General features: G+C 28.9%; 2 protein-coding genes across 6 annotated transcripts; one reads left to right on the top strand and one right to left on the bottom strand.

The window, feature by feature from the left end:
• The first annotated feature begins 780 nt into the window (after positions 1–780).
• Positions 781–3,915, top strand: LOC114184051 (protein cornichon homolog 4-like). 2 transcript variants are annotated; one of them, XM_028071286.2, is made up of 5 exons: positions 781–941; positions 1,906–2,087; positions 2,831–2,953; positions 3,045–3,104; positions 3,552–3,915. In XM_028071286.2, the coding sequence occupies exons 1-4, from the start codon at positions 870–872 to the stop codon at positions 3,076–3,078; spliced, it is 411 nt and encodes a 136-aa protein (XP_027927087.1). In that variant the 5' UTR covers positions 781–869; the 3' UTR covers positions 3,079–3,104; positions 3,552–3,915. The 2 variants fall into 2 exon arrangements, with proteins under 2 accessions (XP_027927087.1, XP_027927086.1); XM_028071285.2 differs by having other exon boundaries at positions 3,543–3,915.
• Positions 3,916–7,586: 3,671 nt separating this feature from the next.
• LOC114185438 (AT-hook motif nuclear-localized protein 7-like) lies at positions 7,587–12,206 on the bottom strand. 4 transcript variants are annotated; one of them, XM_028073157.2, is made up of 7 exons: positions 12,171–12,204; positions 11,890–11,982; positions 10,680–11,087; positions 10,073–10,128; positions 8,872–9,003; positions 8,480–8,641; positions 7,587–8,262 (listed from the first exon to the last, which is right to left on the bottom strand). In XM_028073157.2, exons 3-7 carry the CDS (start codon positions 11,035–11,037, stop codon positions 7,954–7,956), a joined length of 1,017 nt encoding a protein of 338 aa, XP_027928958.1. In that variant the 5' UTR covers positions 11,038–11,087; positions 11,890–11,982; positions 12,171–12,204; the 3' UTR covers positions 7,587–7,953. The 4 variants fall into 4 exon arrangements, with proteins under 4 accessions (XP_027928958.1, XP_027928959.1, XP_027928957.1 ...); XM_028073158.2 differs by lacking the exon at positions 11,890–11,982 and having other exon boundaries at positions 12,171–12,206; XM_028073156.2 differs by lacking the exon at positions 12,171–12,204 and having other exon boundaries at positions 11,890–12,170.
• Positions 12,207–21,728: the final 9,522 nt, after the last annotated feature.

Here is a 21,728-nt window from a genome sequence, read left to right as displayed (position 1 = left end):
ACTCACATGCACAAAAATTAACATCAAACCAAGGAAATAGGACAAGAGTGTAGAGCTCGCCATAGGAATCACCCTAGGTATCTCAAATCTTCAAAAAGATAAATACAAGAGTGAGAAATCTAGAAATCTAGAAAGAAGATAGATAAGAGTGAGAAATGTAAAGAGAAGTGAAACTCATTTATAAAATTTTTATTTATAATTTAAATTTTTAATATTAAAATAATCAATTATCATTATTTTAAAATTTAAACTGTCTGTCAATCCTAAAATACTATTTTTTAAGTTTCTTATACAAATTTTTATATTATAATATTTTAAAAATGAATAAAATAGTATTATATCATAAAATATTATTTATAAATATTTTGGAGATATTGATAATAGTTTGGAGAATGTGTAAATACATAATTTAAAAAAAAAGGTTAAGAATGAAATTGAGTTGAGCGATTTTAAAAAGAATGAATAATTATGAAAATTCTAAAGTTTTTTTTATAATGATTATAAATAACATTTACATAAATATAATTAATATTTTATGTTTACGTAAATTTTTTATATATATTTGGTGCTTTAATAGGAAAAACAGGATAATTTATTGTAATACATATAAATTATATCATAACTAAATTCATAATTATTGTTATTTTTCTAAAATGCATAAATTTTAAGTTTAAGAAATTGTTAGCAAAACTTTATCCCAGCCCAACTTACTTATGAAGGGCTTTATGGGGCCCAAAAAAGGAACCATTCATTCTATGTAAAAGGAAAATTCGCAATAAATGATGAATTTGATTTCCAAGGAACCCGGTTTAAGAAAAACACCATACAAGAAGAAGTAAAAAAAAAAACGGCATGCAGCGGTGGGCGTTATGGCGGAGGTGTTGTATTGGATCTCAACGTTTGCCCTCATCTTGACCCTTCTCTGTATTCTTGGTTACCAGGTATTTCACTGTTACATCACATTATTTCCTTTCTCTTCTTTATGATTCCATTTTTTTTGTTTCTTTTCAAGGTTTTTGTTTGTCAGTGTCTTATATTGATTTTTGTTTAATAATGGTAATGAAGCGCAATTATTGATCCTGAGCAGCATTTCATTATGTAAATTCTCGATTAATCTTCACAATTCAGTGGTAAAATAATTTATTTTTAGCGTGCAAGGGCATAAGGTTTCGATTCCAATTCCAATTGTATCAATTTTTTTATATAATTATGTGGTTTATTCTTTTGTATTGGGCGGAGAGCCTTTCAGATCTTGATGGTAAGTGATTAGTCCAGGCCTGTGTATAGATTATAGAACCACTTTCTGGGTGTAAGTCATTTATTTGAAAAAAAACAATATATATATATATATATATATATATATATATATATATATATATATATATTACATTCTGGAAAGTAATTGCTTATTTTCAAAAAATTTCTTACAAAGGTTTGAAAACTAAGCCATATTTTCCTTAAGGTAAGATGAAATACATTGGTAAGACTCACACCATTATTATGCTTTATTTCACCTTTTTGTTTTGGCTTTTACCTTATTTGAAAAGCTTCTTTGTAGTTTCTGTGTGCAAAATATTAATGGCCTTGTTCTTTTTACTTCAATTTGAATTGTATTTGGCCATTCCAAATAGGTGTAGCTCTGCAATGTCATAATTCTCATGTGTATTAATTCCTAGTTCTTTCAAAATTGTTTTTCTATATTTTCGTAGTCTATAAAGATAGTGTAATGTACTAGAAGTGAATATTTTTACCTACAAAACTACAACCAATAACATTGATGAAGTTTTAAAACTAAGGTTAAAGAATGAAAAGAAAAACTCAATTTGCTATCCATTAGTGAAAATGAGCAAAAATGCTGCTTACTACTTATGAAATTTTTTCTCATTCCTTGAAACTTTTATGCAGCTTCTATTATTGGTGGATCTTGAATTTGATTATATCAATCCGTATGATTCAACATCTCGGATAAACAAGGTTGTGGTGCCAGAGTTTATTGTCCAAGGAATCTTATGCTTCGTAAATCTTATAGCTGGACATTGGTTTATATTCTTCCTATCTCTCCCTTCTCTGTATTACAATGTGAGATCGTAAGTTTTCTTTTGCTTTCCTTCTCAATAAGTTTGTGCTTTATTGATTTTGTCTTCATAAATCTTGTTTTATATTTTTCTGATATTGTAGACTATAAAGCTTGGTGGAAAGATGAAATAGCTATGCTTTAGTTCTTTCACATGAAACATAGATTGCAGTGTTCAAGTCATGCAGCATTTAAATTGTAATTGAATCAGTTTTATCACTAGAACCTCACATACCATAACTTTTGGTGCCCTTTTAATATAGTTGTGTAGTTGTTAATTTTAAATTGTTGTATCTGTTTCACTAAGCTTCTCAATCTTCTTATTGGGAAAATTTGTGTTTATTTAGTGGTTGAAAATGTTGATCACTTGAAGCAAAGCTCATCAAAATTTGAGTTGCCTAGTTGAAAATGCACTGCAGTTTAGATAATGTTAGAAGTTGGAACACTTTTGACATGGAAATTTAATCCTTCTGCCTTGAAATTTTACTTCTTATCTGTAAAATAGTCCGCATTTACATTCAAATATGGTCTGAAATATGGATAATTAGATTGCAATTTTGAGTGCAAAATCTTGGCATTAAACTGGGCATTTGTGGCACAGTGTAATGGCACAGTGTAATCCTGCATGAGATAATAAATGGAATCCAGAAAGCATTGAATTTCAATAATGTTTATCTGTCTAAAACATGTGCTGTTATTACCTATGCACATTATTTCTAAATATATTATTACAACTGACATGGAACCTAATTTCAGGTACAGTAGAAGAGAACACTTAGCAGATGTTACCGAAATATACAATAAGCTGAATTCTGAGAAAAAGAAGCTGCTGTTTAAAGTTGCATATCTTGTTGCAGTATTTGTGATCGCTGTAGTAAGGTATTACAGTAGAAATGCACTCTTTTTGTGAATTATCCTGTACTATTTCAAAGGAAAATTGGTGACTTAGTTCTCATCTGAAATGTTTTAGCTTGGTGTGGACCCTTACCGATGATGTGAATTAATTGGTGGCTTGCCTTCCATGCCTGATGTAAGTTTCATTTACCCATTTGCATAAGGGTCATATTTTGGTTCTTGAATGTGCAAATATGGAATTCAGTACCCAGAAAGAACCAAAGTTCTAATTTTGTTTCTGAATGTGCAAAGGGTACATCAGATTCATTAAATCAGAAATTTTGTTCTTTCAGAGATTAAATTGGAATTTGAATTTTCTGTTGGATTTTGGATTTTGTGTTATGACTTCAAAATATACTGGTAGAAACTGATTTTGATGTTTTAAATATATTAAAATGATTTTTAAACTACCAACATCAAAGTATTGTTTATGTTCAGCAGAGAATAGTACCAAAAAACTTAATAGAAAATCTAAACTCATTAAATTGTCACCGATTTAAGTAGTTAGGGACCAAAATGGTCATTTTTCCTTATATAAACATATCAGCTAATTAAATTCCTGAAAATATCAAAGGAGTTACAGGCTGATACATTCAATGCAATGTGGACAAGAGCCATGGTGAGAGCAAATATGAACTGAACTCCATGGAGGAGGGAACACGTGACAATTCATATTGGTGCTTAAGCAAGGAAGAGAGAAACTTCAGAAGGATTGGTTCTCTTAATATGTGAGCTCATAGTAGAACATAAACATAAACAGCTTTTGCCTAATATGTATATTTATTTGTCACGTTTGCTTCCTCTACATGTAACTGTAAGAGTGTGACTGACATACATTTTATGTTGGCTTAAAACCTTTTATGCTGTTCCAAATTCATGATCATTGCTTAAGTTGTAATATCTAAGAGTAAATAAAGTTTTGACTATTATTATACCTTGTAAATAAATGTTATACCTGGTAAAAAGTATGCACTCAAGTTGTATTCCAAATATTACCATTATTACATGTGTTTATGCTACCTTTGTACCACTGAGATATCAGTTATTCTGATTTTGATATAATTCTTTGGTTAATTATGTTTTTAGATCTTGAAATTTAGAAAGGTTGTTGTTTGGTCTACTAAATTCAAAAAAAAAAAAATTTACTCCTTTAATAAAATGGAAAGAAAAGAGTACGAGTTTCCTTAAATAATAAACTTGAGGGAGTAAAATGATTTTCTTATAACTGTTTTTAAGTCGTTGAAATTTAGTATTTAGGGGCTAAAACTACCTTTTACTAAATTTTGTAGGACTAAAATGAAATATATTTTTTAAAATTATATCTATCCTATATTTCAGAATTAAAAATGTAATTAAACCTATTATTTTTCTCAAATTTAGTTTAATTTTTTTAATTATTACATTTTGTTCTTTTGTTATATATAACAATTTTTTTATTTAAATAATTTGAAGTTTACAATGGACTTAGACGAAAAACAAAATTAAGAAACGGTTTGGATCCCGTGAATGTTGAGAAAAAAATAAGAGCGTATCATAAAATAAAAACCATTATTTTGTTTCGTTGCATCAATTATGTTTATTATATTTTGTAATTCAAATTCAATCATTTTCCTTTAATTTAAATAATTTCACTGTATTTTTTATTTTTCCTTTTTTTTATAATTATTAAGATTTCGTAAAGGGAGGTTAAGATTTTGAAGACTGAAAAATTGAGCCCCAAAATTTGAGTTGAAATATAACATTTTTTATCAGTAAAGTCTGATCAAAAGAAAATCAAAAAGATTTAATTAATTTAAATATTTACAGACTTTGAAAGAAAAAGAAAATAGAATTCGATCATTTTAATTATAACAATAAAAGGAACAAAATATTATTTATATAAATGAATATTGAAATATTTTACTGTCTTCATTATTATTTATAGTAATAAATATTATGCACAAACTAGCCAATTATTTTCAACCATTGGATTTTTTTTTTATCCAAGGCCTATATTTCTTTTCCTTCTTCGATGTACATTTCTCGATAGGTGGATGTTGAAACGGTTCTATGAAAATGTGGGCGTAGCGTAGGAGACTAATTTAAAAGAATAATGATATTTTAACATATTTATTTATTTACTATTTTAATTATTATTAGATTATTATATTATATAATTAAAAAAAATTAAAATAATTGAAGTAATGAATTAAAATTGGGTCAGAAAAGATAAGTTAAAAAATTATTATCCAATTTAAAAAAAATAAAAACAAAAATTTTGTTTGAATTAGTTACATTTTTTTTTCTTTATAAAACACCTTCAATTACATTTGAGATGAAAGGACCAATTCTTTCAAGGTTTGGTACAAAAAATTATGAAAAAAGAATTAGAGGTGTACATTGATTATGGTTGAAGAAAAAATGTGAAATTAAATGAAGACATTAATGGTTTTACTCATTTGCTAAAGCACAAATTTCTTCATAGGGAGTGGGTGACAATCAAAGTGTTTGACGTATGTAACATTTATTCTTGTGAAAAAGTAGACTTCACTTTCCACTTTTCTTCTTTTCCTAAAAACCTTGCTTCCATAACTAGGTTAACTTCTAGGGAACACAAAAGCAACCTCTACTCTATCCTATCTTATTTTCACTCATTTTTTATACCTAAAAAGAGATTATCTTTTCAAGACCAAACCAACAATTTCATCACAAATCATCTTTTCTTCAATTCTTTTAAATGCAACATCTCTATTTCAATTCAACCTAACTTTTTGATTTTACTTTTTCAAACATGGTTATTTCTTTCATAATAGATATAATTTTTTTAATGTTATTTAGCTTCTTTTGAAAAAAGAATTGTTGTACATGTAAGTCTAGTTTGGTTTTTGTGTTTTTTTTTAATAATATTTTTCATATAAATAATTAATTTATTTTGACATATCAATCTAAATGAAATATTACAATATTACAGCAACATGACTTTTTAAAAAAAGTATTATTTATATAAATTTGTGTTAAAAATAAAAGGGGAAATGTTAACTTAATATATATCTTTGTTTGTATGAAGGAATGACTTCAACTTTAATAATTCACGATTAGTATTTATCCAAGGGTTTGTTTTATTAAAATATAAAAACAACTCTTTAATTGTTTAAATTTTAGTTTGAAAATGAATGGAGAATGAGACCTACAATGAAGAAATTGAAGAAAAAGTTTAGCTACTAATTTTCAAAAGATACCAACAATGGGAAGAACTTCCATTTAAACACAATTATTTAACATCGTAATAGAAAGTCATTACAAAGTCACTATATGGAGAATGATTTCAGATTAGGTATGTTTAAAATTTGTGGAATGTTACTTTTTTGTTTTGATAATTTGCTTGAATTGTCTTGGTAAAATTTGATTTAAACTACTTTAAATAGTAAACAATCCCTTCACACTAGAGTCATAGGGCTTCTTCCAACATAATTTTAAATAAGTTTAAATATAGCTTTTATCTTAAACATGAATTTATATCCTCATTTCAATCTATTTTGAAGTAATTAAAAATACAAATACAAATTTTAATTATTGATTATTCTCAATTATGTTGAGATAATATACTTAAGGACTAAAACTACATCCAAAATATTGTCTATTTTGAAATCTATAACTTCTATTGATCTTATTCTTTAAAAGACAAAAAAAGTTATTAGGTGTACTAGAAAGAGTTAAGTATGTTTTCGATACCTTAACTTTTAGTAAATTTTGAAATTAGTCTATTTCGAAATTTTAAATCAATTTAGTCGTTTATCTTTCAATATACGTGAATTTAGTCTTTTTAATCAAATTTTGTTAAGTTTATTTGACATTTCAAGCGCGTTTTATAATAGTATTTGACTTAATATTAAAACAAAAATGTGTCAAACAGTATAAATAATTTAAATACAATCTTAAAATGTGTATAAAACATCAAATAAACTTAACAAAATTTAATTAAAAGAACTAAATTCACATATTTCGAAAGATGAATGACTAAATAAGTCTAAAGTTTCGAAATAGACTAATTCCAAAATAAAGTTAAGGGACCAAAAACATACTTAACCCTACTAACCCTACTAAAATTCTTTTGTTAATAAAGATCAATTCGATTTTTAAAATGCAAAATGAGTCAATTTTATCGTAGAAATCAAACCTACTAATGTAAAATAAAGGACAATTTCAAAAGTTCAAATTATGATCCAAAATGTCTAACCGGTACCATTTTCAAAAGACAAATGGGTAATTTTAGCAAATGGTCTACTTAAACGTATCTAATGGGCAAAAACTGAGTTATTTTGTACAGGTGGCAGGATCATAGTGGTGAACTATCTAAAATTCTGAACCAAAGATGCAGACTTGTCATCTTTGTGGAGTCTTTAAAGTTGTATTCATTATTGCCTCAGTTCTTCCATTTATTTCTTTCAACCAACTTCTATTTATAACAATTCTCAGTTTTCCTATTTATTTCTTTTGACAAAGTGTTGTCATAAATACAGTTTGACATCTTCCCATATGAAAATACCAACACTTACCTACATTACTCTACATTTATGCATTCTTTTCCAACTCTGGAAATTTCAAATACAGACATCATTAAACTTATTAAAAGCAAGTGTAGTTATAACATCAAGTGACTAGATAGATTGAACATAAATGTTCCAACAAATTGAGTTGTAAAATAAGCAAAGTGAATTTTGATTACATCCGAATTAGCCTACTCATAATACTGCATAATGCAGCATCTACCTAATCAGCCGAGGAATCAGATACTCTGATAGGCAAAGAAAATTGTAGAAACCTAGCTGCAACTTACACCGCTAGTCAACTATTTCATCCTATGGTCATAAACAACAGATAATAGGTTTTGAAACAAGTGGAAAAACTACACACAGAACAACTTTGGAAACATTAAACAAATAGCTGGGTCATGAATGTTGTCAGCAACACAAGAGAATCTGCAACTGCAGAGGTTGATCATCTACTTAACTATCAGGCAAGGATATGTTAATATCAGTGGCTGATTTCATGGAGTCTGTCATGGAATGCATGTTAACCCAGTTTTCGCGGCGAAAGGCCGAGGGAGGAGATAGGTTTGAGTTAAGGGTTGCTCCTGAGTTGTGCAGTATGTGTCCACCCATGACAATCTCCTTTTCACCACCATTGGTAGAGGGTGGTGGTGGTGCAGAAGACACTGCAATGGCAGGGGTAACAGTAGGTGGTGCATAATCAGACTTTGGCTTCTTTGGCTTCTGATCTTGCTGGTTGCATGGCAAAAAACTTCCCACCACCACCTGATAACATAAAGGTATCCAAGTGATCCTTCATTTGAGCCTTGAGGAATGAAATGTTATGTCTAATGTCTAACTTCTTGATGAAAGTTTTCAACAACACAGAAAATAGGGTATGTTGAAGACTTTTTTGAATTCAACATTAGTCCTTAGCACTCAAACCAACCATACACATGATCACATTCATCATTGAGAATGACATTGAGTGAGGAATGTTCACCTGCACAGGACCTGCTGCTACAAGTAGACCAGCAACTCCACCGCCGACAACGCGACCATCTGGACTTGACAATGAAACACTCATTCCTCCAGCTCTGCTTCTTGTTCCTTGGTTTTCAGTAGGCATGAATGATCCAGACAAGGAAAGTATCTCAAAACGGCCCTACAGAAAAGGAAATAGAAAAGTAAACATACGATTTACAGCACTCTTCATCTTCATGATGAAGCTAGTATTGGAAATCAAATGAAATGATCAACATATACAATATTGCAGTTTGCAAATTGCCATCAAGACATAATTATGCACCAAACAAATTGAAAATTGAGTTACAAAAAGGCAACTTTAAGCTGAAAAAACAAAGCATCTACTATTTAGACGATTCACTGCAGCACCTCATAGGTCAAAGTTCCCCCAGAAGAATCAGGCTGACGTAGTGTAACATTTGAAATTACACCACTAGCTGATAAGATGCATATAGCACGCGGTCCTTGTTGAGAAAAAGATATGACCTTCATTGCTATGTCCTGATACAACAACAGTGCAAAACCAATAACAGTATTCAATTGTCTATTCTGCAGGAAACATTACATTACATTACAGTATACAATGCATGTTAAGGGAATATCAACATACAGGGTTTTCCCTGTTGAACAGAGATAGGAATGCAAAACACTTGAAACTTGTCTCTTTTACTCAGTTTTTGTTTTGAAATTTTATAAATACAGCTAAATTTAAATTGACTTCACATGTAGAAATAGAATCACATACAACTATTGTTTGTTCATCAGGCCAAACTGCAGATCTAGAGCCGAAGTGTAGCAACAAATACATTAGACTTGAGTTAAAATCCTTGACAAAAGAAAAAGGGTTGATCCAATCATGAAAACTAACAACACTGCATGTTTTGCACTTCGGAAAAATGTTTTAAGGCCACAATATAGATCTTCTACTTCGTCCTTGATTGATATTATACACGGAGTTGAACTAATGAACAAAATAAGATAATCCTTCTGAGAAGAAAGCACACTTCATAACAAAGTAATATAAGCATGTAACATTAGTTAATATGCAACAATTATCAGCACAAGCACACAAAATTTGTATATAACTATTTGGAGTATAGTTTTCTCCTTTTATTTACTTTGTATTGCAGTAGATTATTCTATTCAAAAATATAACATTGTTAGTTACAACGAGAGTTAGTCAGTTTTGTAAGTTACTCATAGTTTATCAGTTACTTAGATCTTGGTATATAAGCACATGATGTAATTCTGTTAAAGTTGGGGTGAATTCATTTTACACTATCAACAGAATTTATTTTCTCCCAAACATTGGTATCAGAGAAAAACAAAAACTCAAACCACGTGATCCTTGCATTCCATATAAACAAATAGATCAAGGAAACAAAACATGATTCCTCGAGCCAAAATGTCCTTATTTGCAGGGTGAGTTAATGACAGAAATCTAAAAACGTATATATTCTATTCAGACACTCAAGGTTATGAAATATATGATAGTTTAAGAGAGAAATTTAAAGCAAACTTATATGAAATGGAGATAAAATAAATGTTTTCCCCTCCCTTCAAAGCATACCTCGCCACTATTGACAGTAATGATATGGGGCATAAAGCTTGTACCATCAGAGCCACCTGCAGAAGTAGCAACAATAGATGTTAATCGAAATTAGTTGAAATTTTAAGTAATTAACTAGTTACAAATTTCAAAAATACCAGTCAAATAATATAATATATAAAAAAAACACTTGTTCCAGGATACATACATTATGAATTATGAGGAGACTTCTAAAACCTTAAGAATCGAGCCAAATGCAGCTCATGCGGTTATAGGAACCAACAAAACCTTAATACTGTGGTCAGAGAGCAATTCAACACTCCCTTGCTAACGTAGAAAACACCTTTATATTCACGGAAACAAATTATTTCACCTCTTTCAAAAAAAAAAAAGTCCACAGAACAAAAAGGATGAGTTCTTTCAAGTATTTGCAAATAAAAAGAAAAAAAGACATTTTTAATGTATTCAAGCATGGTAGGTAATGTGTTGCAGACAGCAGAATATTAAGGTTCTGTCTACAAGTTTAATCAGAATCAAACTAGAAGAAGCAAGAAAAGCAATTTCCCTGTCAAACATAGAAAGAAACTACCAAATGTTAAGGCTAAAAACAAGCATCAAATCTCATTACCAAGATAATCCACTCCAACTTTCTTTGGCAGCTTGTAATCCATCCCCCTTGGTCTCCCCCGCTTCCCAGATGAAAAGTTATTAGAAAATGGTGCTGAAGATGAGATTGGCATTGGTGACAATGCCATATTCACCAACCCATCTGGTCCATATTTTCTTGGTCTGCCCCTTTTCTTCTTAACTGATGTTCCATCCAATGAAACACTCATTGGTGACACACCAATAGCTGCAGATGGTGCTTCAGGCAAAGCAGGACCACCCTGACTTGGAGCTTCACTCCTTGGTGCCATATGATAGGCTGATGGAGCTTCTGCTCCTATCACTGTAACCCCAGAACTCATCCCTTCTCTTCCTTCCATGCATATATCAAACACTTCCCTTTCCTTAGTCCCCTCAATCAAACCAGCATCTGCATGTCAGAAATCAAAAATGGCCCATTAGAGAGAACATGCAATTGCAAAAACTGGAGTGTTTTTAGCAAAATCAGAAGTTTGAACCTTCTTGAACATGCTAGGAAGCCAAAGTGAAAACCCATCAAAGGATTCCAACAAACTAGGTAAAAGGAAAACAAAAGACACAGACTTTGGTTTCTTTAGAAGTTGTTCGGATGAATTAGCAGATCCATTCAGAACTTGAGCCATGAATTCACAGTACACTAGGTTTGAGTAGAAGAACATCATATGAAAAAATATGCAGTCATTTCCTTACAAAGTTTTCTTTTCCTTTTCTGTTTCCATGTAGGAAAAATGGGTACTTGCTCAGTTATCAATTATTCAACTTTCAAGTACTGAAACCAGAATTTCGATTTGTAACATAAAGGACGATGAAATAGCCATTAAAAGAAATGGAAAAGAAAAAAACAGTGACTATTTTGCTATGTTATTACAAATTTGAAACGAATACGGGTAAGATAATTATGAAAACATGCTTGAAAATAACAAACTCAAACTAAAACATCATGTAAATTTTGGTTAAAAAAACAATCATTTACTTCTAATATTTGTTAGCTCCCTCAGAACAAAACAAAACAAAACCATCCAAATATACTAAAAAGACCTTTATAAAACATATGAAAAGCACCCTTTTGCATAAACCTGCTTCGTACCCAGCATTTACCTAAACTTTTTAAAGACAGAAAGCTGAAACTGAAGAAAAAAATTAGTTCACAAAAGCGAAAATTTAAAATAATTATAAAAAAAAAAATTACATACCAACATAAAACTGAATACTGTCCAGAATGCAAAGATCATGCCCAGTCACAAAGATTCTACACACTTCAGCAAGACTCTTCTGAAGCTGTAATACTGTATTAAGATTTTTTTTTTTTCAGCTCCTTCCAGAACTTAACTTGCTCACTCAACCCAGAAAGTGAAAATTAAAAGAAAAATGAAAAAATGAAACACAGAAAAAGAAAAAAGAGCAGAGAAAATGTGAAAAACCGTTTGCTCCGAAAATTTAAAACAACTTGAAAATTTCAAGAGTTGGAAAAAACCTGTTGGCTGGATGGGTTTTCCAAAGCTGCTTCAATTGAAAGTTGAAAATTTTTTAATGAAAAATATGGTAAAGCTCCAAATAAATACTGCAATTAAAATAATAATAATAACAACAACAATTATTATATATTTAAGATAATAAAGTTTAAAATATATAATATTTAATGATTTTAGTATATTTCTATCGTAATTTTCAATAATATCCATATTTATTAATTTTAAACGAAAATTTTGAAAGACTAAAAAACCGTATTAAGCTTCCTTAAAACCGTAGTTATAAAAAATAAAAATAAATGTATAAATAAATAAATAATCATCATCATCATCGAGAAAAAAATAAATCAATGGCAATAAAGTAGGTAAACATGTAAAATCTTACTTTGAAGAATTGCCATACCCCCATGAAAACATGTGAATCAAATTATTTAACTAGAAATTATTATATATTTAAAATAACTGTTCTATTTTTTATTTTAATAAACTAAAATTATTTTCTAAATCAGGTTACCGGCCACAGGAAGGTTGGCCATCCAACACTGACTTGCAGCCTTGTTTTTTTATTAACATATAATTCTAATTTTAAAAAAATCATAATTTTAGTCTAATCTCTAATTTCTAATGTTTACTTTTATTTAAACTATTAAAGTATTTTTTTATCTAATCTTATCGTGTATACTAGGCTTGTATTTGAACTAAAATAAAATATAACGTATATAAAATTGATTACTAAAATAAAATTTTATATTTTCAATATATATAGATCAAAGTTAAGAAAATAAAAAAATTGAGGAAAACTTTGGAAAGATAAAGTTTGTAATTTTATATTTCTTAAATATAAGTATTAAATTCAGTTGCGTGTTTGATGGTGCATGAGGATTGAATTTACAGCATTAAAATTATAATTTTTTTAGTTTTAAAACGTATGTCGTAAGTTTTCTGAAATTAATTAATGTAATTTGCAGCGATGTTTTTCTTAAAGTATTGGAAATTGAAACAAGCCATTTTTAAGGGTTAGAGATAAATCGTGTCTAATTTGAAATTTAAAGTGATAATTTTTGTGTATTTGTTATTTATTCTAATGCAATAAATATCATCTTCATAACTATTCTTAATTTTTTTATTTAATTTGAAATTTAACGTATTATCATTAGTATTTAATTAGTAATAATTTGAAATTAAGATAAAAATAAATTAAAAATGCATATCACAGGTATACTCTCCAATTTTGTAGAGTATGACATTCTAACATGTATAGTTTATAGGTTATCACAATCATGTAATATAACTATCATAAATTTATGAATTATATTATAATATAATAATTATGTATTGTAATTTCATAAATAATAAATATAAATACTATATTTTTCACATTCCTAAAGACTCAAATATTATAAATGCAAGTCAGTCGTGATATTCAAAGTTATGATAAACTTTTCCATAATATTGATATATAGAAAATTTGTTGTGTTTTTTCATACACCACCACCTATAAATATATATATTCTCATGTATAAAAATATTATCATAGCTTATAAGTGTAATAGTAACATAAAAGAAAATTATGAGTTAATAATTCAGTGAAGATATAATGTAATTAATATGTGACTAACCATAACAAATAATGTTATAGAAATAATCTTAATTCGTAATGTTTTTAACACTTTTTTATATAAGTATTTATGATTTTTAACTTAATTTTTGTGTACCATTAGTTGAATTTTCACTATGTTATGTGATTAGTCTATCTATTTGACTTAATATATTATTAAAGTATTTATATTTTTTAAAAACATTTAAGTTAACATTTTAATAGTATTTTTATTAACTATTTGCAAAACATTACATCAATACCACTTATATTCACTGGTACTGAATTTTTTTCTTTTTGTCGTTCATCGATTATTTTCGTAATTGTACTGGTCAACCAATCATTGGCCAATTGAGATCGTGTGAGCGAATAATTTTCAAGTTCAAGTTGTTATGCGCGACATAGATATTGTTATGATGTGACAATCACTTTGCAGATTATGAAGATATATGCATTGTCGATTGACTACCGGTCAGTTTTCCCTTGCACTGTTGGCAGTTGGACGACCTCAGGATTTCACCTGAGTGCCCCCTAATGCGATTAAGGCACAACTCCGTCCGACAAGCCTGATTGAACGACATTCGAATAAATAAACAACTTTATAATTATTGTAAATAGGTTAGTAATTAAGTTAAAAAAGTAATTTGATTGTTAGACATATTCTAATCATAGATCCATGTAAAAAACTAATTATATCTCACTTCACTTCAATAAATCCAATAACAATTTTAAATTTTATATATTTATATTCATATATACTAGCATCTATTTAATTTCACCATATAAAAGTTATCTCAGCAATCATTTGAGCAAAATTCAACAATAATAAAGAAAATTGTATTTTTGGAAAAATGTAGTTTGAGAGAGGTTTTTAGTTCAAATAAGAAATATTTCATTTGAGAGAGAAAAGGCCAGATAAGAAAGATTTGTCTCACATTTATTGTTTGAATAAGAAATGTTTAACATGAAAAATATTTTCTTAAGTGAAAATCTCTTAAAGGAAACATATCTGTCTTGCTTTCATTTCATTTAAATACTAAAAAAATAAAACTATAGAATTCTCAATATAAATTTTAATTTAAAAGAAAAATCAAAATCAAACCATCTCAATCCATCTATTTCTAATATAAACAAGATTAAACATTAATTTTTCAAGTTTTACTCTTAAGACAACAAAATACAACCAATCTCAATGTGCAATTGTTAAATATTAATTCTATACAAAGTAGTATTATAATTCTCCGTAATGTGATCGACTTGACCATAAATCAACTAATCATAATTTACCCAATTTCAAATTAGGATCAGCTCCATACTAGACACAAAATCAATTAAAAATGAAATAAAAATATTAATTTTCCTAACAAGTTCACTCGAGTGGCGATGATAATCACGAAACTCGTATAAACGCTTTAGTATTCTCTAATCATATAGATAGGAACTCAGGTAACGAGAAACTGAAAAAAAAAAAAAGTTTAGTAGCATATTTACATTTATCTTACTTAATAAGAAGTATATATAAATAGATATCATATTATTTATATCACCTTATATTAAGAACACAAGTAAATGAAAATAGGGTAAGAGATGATATTTGATGATAAAGAAAATGAGATAAAATACGAAATAGGTGGTTGTAACACGTGTAATTGATTTTTTTTCCATTTTGATTTATTTAAAAACAAATTGTTTGACACGTAACATGAAATATGGTAATGTTAGGTAAGAGTGAATATTTATGGTGTAAAGAAAAGATGCATGATGAATAAAGAAAAGGAAAACAAAAAGAAGACTTTATCTTTATTGCATATTAGTTTTGAAATGTGAAAGGATAGAGTGGCACGTGACAGTGTACATTTGTGATTGTAGCAGGTGGCTCCCTCCTTCCCTTGGGAAAGACCCAAACACTTGCCTTACCCGTGAAACTTTCTCAAACCTCACTTTTTTTTTTTTGGGAAAGACAACTGAAGAAAATGCTCATTTTACGTGCCACTTCATCAGCAGATTTAATATGTTATTTATTTCGCACTGCTAATATTATTAAATTTTGGAATCAATTTTTAATTTAGCATGGTATCATTAATATATAATGTGTATCATATGACCTGTTACCATCCCGGTCAGCCTTTGAGTTAGGTGGTTCAAAGATAAGTGATCGAAAGTTGTCTATTTCGGACGGATAATCTAGTGAATTGTTAATGTGATAATTTATCCAGAATGATTTTAGAGAGTTTACAACCGAACGGCTCGAGGATAAGAGGTCAAAGGCCGCCCGCTACGATCGGTCGGTCATAGATAATTGAAAATCACATTTAGACTCTTCTTATGTAAGTATCAACGAATATAGGTCATGATTTGCCATTCCCGTCCAACTATGCGGGGCAACAACATGGCCAATCAGTCAGCCGGATAGACCAAAAGGTAAAACCTAAAGATTAAAGTAAAACAAGTTAGTAATCAAGTTTAAAAAGCGATTGGACCATGATCCATGATTAAGAAAACCATAATCACATATCCATATAAAAAAGTATAAATAGAAGCTCAAAGTAAGTTAGTAGAGACGTTTACTTCACATTTATTACAACATTAATTGTTTTTACTCAAACGGATTTGAACTTATTTAAGCATAGAAGTTTTATCGATAACCGAACTAAAGAAGGAGACCGAATAGGGAGAAACAACAACGAGGAGAGCATAAAAACAAACAACAAACTGAATATTTTAGATAGATGCTAAATTCCTATATCCGAAATATATAACTATCTGTTTTAAGTTTTTCTTTTAAAAAAATCCAATTTTGAGTATAAAAAAAGTGAGAAGGAGACGATGAAAGAAAAACTCTTAATAAATAGGTTTTAAATTTAATTTAATTTTATAAAGTAATTTAAGAGTTTATATCTTGTTATAAATCCGTTTTAACTTTAGTCATTATAAGATCTTTTATATATTTCATTCGTATCGAAACATATATAAGTTAAATATGAAATTAAATATTAATAAATGATATAATATATTTAATGTATAATTTTTAATAATATTTTTTGAGAGATCTTAAAAATATGTTTTGACTTTTTTATAAAAAAGTAAGTTACTTAAGTTTATAAAAAATATTTAATATATATATATATATATATATATATATATATATATATATATATTATTCAACCTTTCTCAAACATAGGTCAAATAATTACACATAATTGATATCCAATCTAGATAGTATATTTCAAACTTATCAACTAATCTATTCTATCTTTACACTTTACATTAGTTATTCAATACATGTAGAATTTTAAGAGCATGAACATTTTAAAATATTAAGGTTTAATTATTATTATGGTTTTAATATTTATTGTTTATATTCATTTTGGTTTCAATATATGTATTTGGTCAAATCAGATTTCATGTTAAATTGATTTAATTTGGTTTTCTTTTGCCAGATTTATATAAATAACGTTAAATTTATTACGAAACAAAGACATGGCCGTGGGTTTGAAAATTTTTCTTATTTTTTCTATATCTCAAATCAACAAATATACAATTAATATATAAGGATTGTCAATCCTAAACTTACTCGTGAATTACGAAGGATAATCACAACTTTCCGAAATTAATTTATTTAAAATGTGTGGAGTGTGTAGTTTTCCTTGGACTTTAAATTATATATAAGTACGTCCAAACTCTATAATAACTTTAGGAAAAATTCATTAAAACATGTAATAAAGAATCACATTGCAACATAATGAACAAGGCATAATTTAACATTTAAGGAAACTCTAATATAAGAATATGGAAAATGAGTATCAAACTCTTAAAACATCAAATACTCTAAAAAAATTCTCGGTTCATTCAATGTAAGTGTAATATTTACAAAAGATTAGAAGTGTATCCACAAAATTGAAAAAATAAGAAAAAAAATTGTTAAAATTTACAATCGTCTTAATAAAAGGTAATGGTGAAGAAGAGTTAAGAAGTTGCAATATTCTTCATCATAGATAATCATGATGATAGTTTAGTTAGTGTACATATTGGGAAAAGGTTCATGTGGAGCCACCAAGAGGACTAAAAGGTTGAAGATATTCCAGTCCAGTAATCGTGGTACATGCCAATGCGCAATCCAAATATATTCCATCTTAGAGCCTGAAGGGCCGAAGATACTCCAGCTCGATAATCTTGATATGCACTAATCTGAATATACTCCATTCAAATCTTGTGATACACAGGCTTATCAGGGCAGGTAAATAATTTGAGGACAAGAAAGGAGGTCATGATAGCAAACTAAGAAATGAATCTCGATGTCCTTAGCACAAGGGCAGAGGATACCTCGACAAAGTAAGTTGTCATATGTACTAAGCATGTGCAGAAAGGAACATTAGCGGTAAGATAGGAATTAGACTAATTAAGCACGACTAATGAGACATAATACAGATTAAGCACTGTAAGTCCCAGGCCCATAAGGTTTGGCCCATTAAAGTAGTATAATAAGCACCCTGTTCACGAGGTAAAACATCATGTTATTTTTTACTATTGTAGTCATTTATTACTTTGACACTGACTTGAGCGTCAGAGTGACTTTGCAGGCCCCCCGCGAGTAGAATCCTTCATCGGAAGAAGACACTCAAGTACCTGGGAGAAGACACTCAGGCACCTGGGAGAAGACACTCAGGCTCCTAGACTTAGAACAGAAGTAAAGAGGGTGGACGTGTGCATTACTAGGTTCATTGGTCCCTATATAACTTTGTGTTTACGAGTACATTGATATTCGGTAGGAACAATTAGGTGTATTAAGTATCTATAACTTCCAAATAAATTAAAGTTAGTTAATAATACTTAATTACTTTAATTTAGAAAATGCTTGAAATAACTTAAACACATACATACTCTTACATTAAAAAAAAGAATTAGTGACAACTATTTAGTTTTCTATCGAACCTTTAGAAAATATTTTATTTCTATGTCGCTGTAGTATCTTCCTTCACATTCTAAACCTTAGTTTTCTCAAACAAAATATTAAAAAGATTTCTTAAATCGTGAAAAAATATAGAATATTTAACAAAATTAGAAAATAGGAAGTTAATGCATGAAAAGTTGATGTTAGATTTTTCAAATAAGGATATTAAGAAGAATTGATAATAACATATTCAATTAGTGTTTTACCCATACAATGCACGTTTTTTTAAAAATAAAATATATTTATTATGTAAATTTAAGTTCATAAAAATATCATTAAAAATCAATATAAATGTTTTGGTTATAAAATCAAATAATAATATCTTATATTTTTTTCGAAAATATATTTAAATTATTTATAAAAAAAACTTAATATTTGAGATCTACACCTATATATATATATATATATATATATATATATATATATATATATATATATATATATATATATATTGTTAGTTTATATTAGGATGGCAAAGCGAACCAGCTTGGCCCGTTTTGGCCCGCCCGGCCCGCAAAATGCGGGCGGGGTTGGTCTATCATGCAGTTTAATTTTGGATTCACTTTTCTGGCTCGTCCTGCCTCGCGAGTTGGTCCACGGGTCCACGGGCTAGCTCGCATTTGTGATGAACAATTTTTTTTTGTTGAGCAAAATACTTTTTATTTTCATAATAATTGATATTCATTTCTATGGAAATAATTCCAATTAGTTTACCTAATCAAATACCAGAAAAATAACAACGAAGTTTATAACTAAAGTACAATAACAACATGCCACCTTACAAGACATGTACCTAAAAATGCTTCATATTCAAAAACTAAAATCATTATCTTATATACAATGATTATACATAAACATAAACATAATAATAATAATAATAATAATAATAAAAATAAAAGGAGCTTAAAGAAACAATATGATGAATGATGTGAGAACTAAAAAAAATAAGAACATATAATTTTGTAAGTAGGCCAGCCCGCCCAACCTGCCTTTAGCCTGCGCAGGCTGCGGGCCTATGCGAGACGGGCTATTGCGGGCCAGCGAGTTCAACATCCTAATCCGTCCCGCATTTTTTTTTTGTGTGGGTCTACGGGCCAATCCGCCCGGTCCCTCCTGAATTGCCATCCTTAGTTTATATCTATAATGCATAATTGAATAAATAGATTCTGAAAACAAGTGATACAAAAGGTTCAATAAATAATAAATCTCACTAAATTTTATATGATTTTGATATTATCTTAAGGTATAAACTTTGAATATAACTCAATCTTATAAAAGCAACTTATATTAAATGAAACTTGCATTTATATAAGTTCACTTTATCTCTGATAAATATGAAATGTCAAACAATTTATAATTCAAAATTAATAAATTAAGCATAAAATTAGACATTAACGTATAATTTGATAGAGAATGATATAATAAATCTAACAAATAACAAATCTTGTTAAATTTCATATGATTTTGATATCATTTTAACATTTTAAAGAGTAAATTTTAAATTTTAAAATCAACTTGAAAATAAAATATTTATTTATATATCAATAAATATGATATGTCTAATCATTTATAATTCAAAAGCTCAAAGAATAAATTTGTAAATTTTTATTTACATACATCATATATCTTATTTAAATCGGGTCTTAATACCAAGTTCATAATTAAGATGGTATGGTTGAATTATGAATTTTGGAAGCACTTATCTTTATAATGGAGTGCGGAATGGTTGTGCTTGGGATTAATTTCAAAGGCTAATGATTTAAGATAAGATGTAGCAATAAAAAATTGAAGGTTTTGAAGGGTTGAAAATGAAGAAAGTTTGAAGAGAGGTAGGTAGATTGTGGAAAGATCCAAGAAAGAACGACGAAGGTTTAGTGTGGCAGTGACAGGTGTCGGACACCCATGAGTGATGAGAAGCAGAGAAGCAGTTACCTCTGTCTTAGGTTTGTTTGGCATTTAGTGAACAGTGAGCTACAACCCTAACCCTACACCTCTCCTCTCAGCTTCCCTTCTTTCTTCTGCACATGCTCTGCTCCGTCAAAACCCAACATCATTATTGGACCCACACCCACACAATTTCAAATTCACACGTAAACTAATAATACGTATTACTAAAATTTCTTATTTAAAATTTTACTTCTGCTTTCACTAATTATATCCTTATTATTAAAATTTAGATGCTCTGTCATTACGGGCCAATGAGAGCCAATCAAAGTAATACGTGTTACAATGTTTTATGTCGTATAGGATAAATTAGAGGGTAGTGATGGTACCTATATAATAAACTTCATCATAATTCTAGTTTTATATTAATGAAATATTTTATTTGATTTTTATTATATTTTTGTAATAAAGTGGTATAAGATTTGAGTTAAATTCTTAGAGAATATGAGTATATCTAGAATTGGAAGGTACGAGAAAATGATTTATATATTGTATAATTCTTTATATAATGCTTTTTTATTAAATAACGATCATGATTTTTCATCAAATTTGAAATTTTTATTAGGGGTGTCAAACCAGATCGAACTTAATGGTCGACTCGCTAATCTCATATAAAAAATGTGGGTCGAGTTGGGTCATGTGTTTCGACCCATCAATTCGAAAGAGTTTGACTCGCCTGACTCGTCAACCCGCTGAGTTGTATCATGGGTCAATTCACAACCCGTCTTAATCACCTACCCAGAGCAACACAGAGGCTAGGGATGTCAACGAGGCGGGTAGGGTACAAGTAGTAGCTCCCCCGTACCCTACCCGCTAAATAAATATTTGCCTCGTATCCGTACTCATATTCGTCGAGTATCCGTTATGCAGTACCTGCATAATTTTTTAATATCCACGGATACCCGCAAATATTTACAAAAAAATAAAAATAAATATTTAACAACATATTTTAATCGTAAATTCAAATAAAATACAATACATAACATTCATAAATTTTAAACAAAGTCGAAATAATCCATTTAAATAGTGTTGGATGTAAGACCCACTTTCTTTTCTGCCCTTAATGTTTAA

This window comes from Vigna unguiculata, chromosome 5 (genome assembly GCF_037176805.1).
Source record: "Vigna unguiculata cultivar grain cowpea cultivar isolate G323 ecotype 2 chromosome 5, ASM3717680v1, whole genome shotgun sequence".
NCBI lineage: Eukaryota > Viridiplantae > Streptophyta > Magnoliopsida > Fabales > Fabaceae > Vigna > Vigna unguiculata.
This window is presented reverse-complemented; position numbering and strand designations above follow the sequence as displayed.

Excerpts from the sequence above, each read along its gene's own strand:
- LOC114185438 (XM_028073158.2), bottom strand. The coding sequence starts at position 11,037 with ATGGAAGGAAGAGAAGGGATGAGTTCTGGGGTTACAGTGATAGGAGCA. Across the intron at positions 10,129-10,679 it reads AGTTGGAGTGGATTATCTTG|GTGGCTCTGATGGTACAAGC; the intron begins GTAATGAGATTT and ends CTACTTCTGCAG. Across the intron at positions 8,263-8,479 it reads TAGCAGCAGGTCCTGTGCAG|GTGGTGGTGGGAAGTTTTTT; the intron begins GTGAACATTCCT and ends TTATGTTATCAG.
- LOC114184051 (XM_028071286.2), top strand. The coding sequence starts at position 870 with ATGGCGGAGGTGTTGTATTGGATCTCAACGTTTGCCCTCATCTTGACC. Across the intron at positions 2,088-2,830 it reads CTGTATTACAATGTGAGATC|GTACAGTAGAAGAGAACACT; the intron begins GTAAGTTTTCTT and ends ACCTAATTTCAG. Across the intron at positions 2,954-3,044 it reads TTTGTGATCGCTGTAGTAAG|CTTGGTGTGGACCCTTACCG; the intron begins GTATTACAGTAG and ends GAAATGTTTTAG.